The sequence below is a fragment of the Medicago truncatula genome, chromosome 1, assembly GCF_003473485.1.
Source record: "Medicago truncatula cultivar Jemalong A17 chromosome 1, MtrunA17r5.0-ANR, whole genome shotgun sequence".
Taxonomy (NCBI): Eukaryota; Viridiplantae; Streptophyta; class Magnoliopsida; order Fabales; family Fabaceae; genus Medicago; species Medicago truncatula.
This window is the reverse complement of record NC_053042.1, coordinates 28,098,740-28,104,739: the sequence shown is the minus strand read 5'-3', so window position 1 is coordinate 28,104,739 and position 6,000 is coordinate 28,098,740. Positions and strand designations below refer to the sequence as shown.

Genomic DNA, 6,000 nt, shown 5'->3' with positions numbered 1-6,000 from the left:
TGATGTTTACAACTTTCGTATTAAATTTTTTTATCTATCTTCTTTCATTGAGACACGGAAATCAAATTTTTATTTAGCCATTTGAATTCCAAATCTTATAAGTGTCGTAGTCATATAGAACAGACACTTGTCATAATAAACACTTATCTATAGGCTTACGTCAGCTAATTTTATAGCAAAAGATGAAATTAAATTAATCTTTTTTCATCTATACTATCAGCTGTTTTCATAAGCTACATTGGAAAACTTATGAAAATAATTTGAAAAACGCTAACTTATAGTCAATAGTTGTTTTCAAAACTTCTCCTTGACAGTCTCACTAAACTTTAGTAGATAAGCCCAAATAAGTCAATCCAACCGGGCCGATATATCCAGGTTCTTAGATTGACTGCCTTCACACTGCTCCCACTATTCCGTAGTGAATCCACTCATCCAATACATCCACAAAACACCAAGCATATTTGTACAAATAACTTAACACAGAGGAAGAACACCGCGCACAGACATTAAGCACAAGCAATATGGTCTTGAGCAATTGCAAAACCAGAAAAGGAAAAAAATCCAATCGTGTCATGAGCTTAAAGAGAAGTACGATATAGAAGGAGAACTAAACACACTAAATCCTATTTACAATCATCACTGTTAGAAAGGTCAGCAACATTTGGTAGTGAAGAAGCAACATTTGGAAGAAATAACAACAAAGGACACAAAATAACTAAAACAAATTACTACTGCATTACACTATTGTTTTCTTGAACGATGCGATGTTTGATGTTAGAATCACAGTAATTTCAGGAAATAAATTTAGGGTTTTAGGTAGAGAATGAATAACCATCATTCACTCAACAACATTGTCAAGCTATATTCCAGCAAATAAGCAGAAAATGTCCCTCTGAAACATTAACAAAAATTGGCAGCAAGTGTTACATGATGTAACCACAACCCAAGGTTACAAAGTTCCTTCTACATATTGTTATGTCATTCGGAAAACGTGATACAGACATGGAAACTTAAACGAAAAAAAAATAATAATTAAAGGCAATTGACACTCAAATCATAGCTATAAAATTGCAGTTGCGGTAAATATGGCTCGTGTGGTCACAATTGCAACCTAGTTATGGAGACCTTCGAAACCTTTATATCACTATCGCAATTGCAATTACAGATCATAATTAGGAATCTCAAATTGATAATAAAGTTATTTTATATTTATTATTTTATCAGTTTCCTTTGTAAAAAATAAGAATGAATCCATCTCTTGAAATAAAACATCACACGCTAAATTGTAGATAAAAAATACACAATATACAAGTTTTAAATTAACTCTACTAAAACATTGTTGTATTTGTGAAAAGCAAACAACTTGCAAAAATTAACTCATATTTCACTACAACCTTTGATTTGTCCACACAATAAGGTACTAGAAAAATCTGTTAGTATCTTTAAGGACAGCTTAATCTAACAAGCATTTATGCTTCGACCAGACAATGACACACATATACAAGAATATGAACACATTAATGCAGATACCAACGGAGAAGAGAAAAACTCCGTCATTACAAACACTGTTGCGTAAATTACCAATCACAGTAATACATCCTGTTACTGCCACATACGCAATGGTCAGCTTGAATTTCTTTTGTGCGCGACGTTCCTGTTGGTAAACCAACACATTGTTGAAGTACTCCTCTTTGTACTCAACATCCTTCCTCAGCTTGAACATAACACCAACAAATAATAAAGTGTAAACAATAGAGAAGTTAATTCTTTATTAAACTATATTATGTCAAATTATCATAAATGATAACCATATCTGACAGAAAATTATTAACATTTATATAACTAGTTTCTTATAGAAGAGAGGTAAAATTAAGAACTGAACAATGGAAAATGAAATAGAAAGGATACCATGGAGAGTTCGTGGAGAGTATAGTTAATCTGAACGACGTATTCTTCGAACATGTCTAGCACAAGCTCGTCGGTGGCATCTGTGGTGGTGGTAGAGGAGTTTTCTTCCATTTGTTGTTTTTTGGTGAGATAAATCTCAGCCAAATTTGCATCAAGGAACAAATGATCTAATTCATCTGTTAACTTTTGAACCCGAGCGGTAATGTCAACCAACCGGATCTTCAATTCGCCAACAACAACCAAACTGTTACCACTTATGTTTGAATCTAGTTCATCTAGAGCAGGACGTGCATCTTGTTCTAGTGTCTTTGTTTCATTCTTCAACACTATGCAAACCGCCTCAAGACACACCTCAAGTGCTGTGAATTCAAACGGGAGAGGAGTGGTGGTTGCATCGTAACGGAGGATTCTGTCTTGAAGTTCTTCAACAAAAGTGGAAGAAGGGTCTCAGAGGAGAACTTCGTAAGCTGTGATGATGGCTTTTATGTGTTTCATGCTGACAATTATTGCTCTCTCGCGTCCGAGAATAGTGGAAGGGGTGGAAAGAATTTGAAGGTCAGTTGCGGTGAGACCAGTACGTCTCATGATCTCATGTTCTCCAGACTCTAACAGCTGTGCTTGTCCGGTACCATCGACCACCAGCCATAGCTCTTCGTTGCTGTTTCCCCTCATCATTTTTTCTGGTGTGTGGAGGAGGTTCTGTGTTTTTTTGTGAGAGTAAAGAGATGAAAAATGAAATAAACTTGTGTGTGTCACAAGAGTGTTATGTATGAGACACTTTAAAATGGGTGAGGAGAAAAAAACAATATTTTTCAGAGTTAATTAGTTTTGTTTCCTATGCTAACCTTCAACACACTCACACAACTAACCTTCTGTTCTTGCTAAGTAGCAATGCCATGTGGTTCTATACTTCAAAGTTGTTTTAACTTGCTTTCACTCATTTTGCGTTTATCAAAAGCAAAGAGTTTACTGTAATATCTTACCCACTCGATTCTCTTCAACTACACTCTATTTTCACCACTAATCCCACACAACTTGATTACTCTCTCATTAATCCAAAATATCCTGATCACCTCATTGCTTCTTGTGACTGACTCCTTTGTTTTGCTATTAATAAAAGTCTCGCTCTTCTTTGGAACCCTACCATTAGAAAATTCAAGGAATTACCCTCCTTGCAAATTCCCTTCTATGGTAGAAATATATATTCATTTGGTTACGATCGTTTCATCGATAATTACAAGGTTGTTTCTGTTTTTTATAATGATTTCAATAAGCTAGAATTACAAAACTCAAGTTAAAATTCACACTTTGGGCGAACATTCATGGAGAAGGATTCAAGATTTTCCATCTATGGTTCCTTCCGGTGAACCAGGAATATTCTTTGGTGGCACAGTTAATTGGTTGGCATATTCTAATAGTGGCTTGCCTGCCATTATTTCATTTAATTTGGGGATAGAGTCTTACAAAGAGATTTCGCAACCTGATTATGGAATGTTTGTTAAGTTGACCATGTGTATGCTGAGGGATTGTTTGTGCATAGTTTCTCATTCCGACTCATTTAATGATGTTTGGCTTTTGATGGATTACGAAAATCAAGAATCTTGGGTTAAGTTGATCCGTCTTCCTTACTTTGGTGGTGATCATGGTTACTATGCTCATGGTCCGAAGATAGTATACATTTCTGAGGATGACGACCATGTGTTGCTCATGTTTAAAGAGTTTGCTAAACTGAAGTGGGTCGTTTATGATTGCAAAAATAGTACTATAAAGACTATCAAGATCCAAGACTTCAGTTGGGTAGACTCAATGGTCTACATTGAGAGTTTGGTATCACCTTGATTTTAATAGTAGGACTTTAGTTGTGGTATGTCATTTGAGTATGAGATCAATCCCAATGCTTTTGTTAATTTTTGTTTGTGTTTGTGCTTGTGTTTGTAATGCATTTTACGCTTGTTTTGACACCCGATGATTTCATGGATCATTGTTCATTAATTCATGAAATTTGCAACTTCAGAAGTTGTTGTGTTGTAATAATTATTTGTTTGTTAGTTTCACAATCACACATTATATTAAATCGTGCTTGTTTGATTTTATAAGATTAATCTTATGTATGTTTGTTAATACATTTGCTACTTACTGTTGGGCATGCAAATTTTGTAAAGTTAGCTTTAAATCAGCTTCTAATAAACTGAGAGTGTTAAAATACTCTTGTGATGTTATTTTATGAATATTAAATTTTTGCACATATATGGCCTTTTGACAAATACGAAGGACCTATATTGTTACACATGAAATTGGATTTTAACTGCAATCAACCACTTGAGCTAGTTTTCTTAGGAAAGGAAATAGATTGGCAGGAGGAAGTACAAGATTCGTAGTGGTGGACTGTCGGTAAGTAAAGAAAGTATTCAGTTAGAGAGGGCTAGAAGAGGAATGTGATTACTTTTTGTGCATATGGAACAAGAGTGTCAATCTTTGTGTGGATGTTGAATAGCCTATAAGGAAAAACTCTTCAAAATTTCGGCAATTGAGTCGAAATATACGGAGTTGAGTAGGGGGATATCATTCATATCAAGCTGAAGAGAGTGTAAACATTTGTTCTTTGAACGTCCACCTTTTGCAGTGAGGGGAAAGATTATAGCATTGTTCGAAACACCTACATCAATGCATAGTGAGACAAGAGAGTATTTCCTGCAATTCACAGGGCTGCTGGAGGAGGGGATTTTGTCAGTATAAGCTAAGGGGAGCTGGATGGAGTAGGAAAATATACGCTTAGTTGCGTTGGAGGAACTGTAGCGGTGTAGAGGTACGAAAGCACTGATTGGGGCCGCCTTTTAATTCATAGTGGTAGCAGCTGCAGATAACATGCATAGGGCATGTTGCTTGGTTCTGCTTCTGGTTTATAGGAAGATGGCAGCATTAATACATGGTAAATTTGAGACATATGGAGCATGTTGGCTTTTCATCACACCAGGTGTTTGGAATTTCATTGTCGTGTGGTAAGTGAATATGAAATTCTCAGTTAGATAGGAACACAACTATGCAGATGGAAGGGTGTTGTCTCGGCTTTGGGATATTTGTGTAGAATCATTATTTTCATTTTTTTTAGAATGGCTATACAATTTTATTTAACGGCACAAAGTTGAGAACAAGCCCAACCACCTGAAAATGCCATACCATACTGCTGCAGAATAATTGCAATGAAGAAACAGCTGCGCTGCTGTGTCGACCTTTCCTATACAACACACACAGTCCACCGAATCCCCTGTAGGAGTCACTCCTCCACAAGCCAAATTTGACTTTGTCAGAATTCTATTGTGCATAAGCTACCACATGAAGGCTAAAACATTGGACGGTTCTAAGCTCTTCCAAATGTTGGGGAATACGAAAGCATTCACACCAAGAAGAACAATCTCATTTGAAAAATCCGGCGCTAACGAAGCATAGGCTGATTGGACCGAAAAAGAACCACTTTCATCTAAGTGTCAAGACCAAGCATCAACCTCTGCACTCCACACCACAGTTGACAGCAACTGTAGGAATTTCTCTAGGCTCTCCTTCTCTCATTCAAAAAGCCATCTCCTCCAAAGGAAGTTCCACCACCAAACTGATCTACCCCTCACCCTCACCTTGGACACCTTAGCTCTTTTAAATTTAGAAATAAAAAAATGACGATGAAACTTGGTATAGCTTACGTCTCCCACCTTTCTAGATACCGAGCTAGCAAACCAGAAAATGTTTTCCTCCTAATTAATCCTTCCCAAGTCTCTCCACACATGTGACCTTGGCCCATGCCGTTCGTGTCCTCTTGTTGTTGGTTCGGTGAATCACAAAGCCGCAATTATGAGATACTAACAACAATAATCAGACCCAAATTACAAACCCACTTGGGCTAATATAAATATGAGATAAATGATACAAACGACAATTAGTGTAGGTTTTTTTTTGTATTTTTGAGAGCAATTAGTGTAAAGCACTTTTAAATTATAAGCACTTGACTCTGGAATGATTGTAATTTTCAGTTGAAATTACGGTAGCAGCTACATGATAAATCTCTGCATTGTTAAATGATGTATATGTGGCGTATATAGC

General features: G+C 36.3%; 2 protein-coding genes across 2 annotated transcripts; one reads left to right on the top strand and one right to left on the bottom strand.

The window, feature by feature from the left end:
* Nucleotides 1-1,453: 1,453 nt before the first annotated feature.
* On the bottom strand, nt 1,454-2,583 carry LOC25483633 (magnesium transporter MRS2-F). Its single transcript, XM_024774989.1, has 3 exons — nt 2,427-2,583; nt 1,909-2,330; nt 1,454-1,714 (listed from the first exon to the last, which is right to left on the bottom strand). The coding sequence occupies exons 1-3, from the start codon at nt 2,581-2,583 to the stop codon at nt 1,454-1,456; spliced, it is 840 nt and encodes a 279-aa protein (XP_024630757.1).
* Nucleotides 2,584-3,258: 675 nt separating this feature from the next.
* LOC25483632 (F-box/kelch-repeat protein At3g23880) lies at nt 3,259-3,747 on the top strand. Its single transcript, XM_013612330.1, has one exon. The coding sequence runs from the start codon at nt 3,259-3,261 to the stop codon at nt 3,745-3,747; it is 489 nt and encodes a 162-aa protein (XP_013467784.1).
* Nucleotides 3,748-6,000: the final 2,253 nt, after the last annotated feature.

Excerpts from the sequence above, each read along its gene's own strand:
- LOC25483632 (XM_013612330.1), top strand. The coding sequence starts at position 3,259 with ATGGTTCCTTCCGGTGAACCAGGAATATTCTTTGGTGGCACAGTTAAT.
- LOC25483633 (XM_024774989.1), bottom strand. The coding sequence starts at position 2,583 with ATGATGAGGGGAAACAGCAACGAAGAGCTATGGCTGGTGGTCGATGGT. Across the intron at positions 2,331-2,426 it reads CCCTTCCACTATTCTCGGAC|AACTTCAAGACAGAATCCTC; the intron begins GCGAGAGAGCAA and ends CTTTTGTTGAAG. Across the intron at positions 1,715-1,908 it reads CTCTCCACGAACTCTCCATG|CTGAGGAAGGATGTTGAGTA; the intron begins GTATCCTTTCTA and ends GTTATGTTCAAG.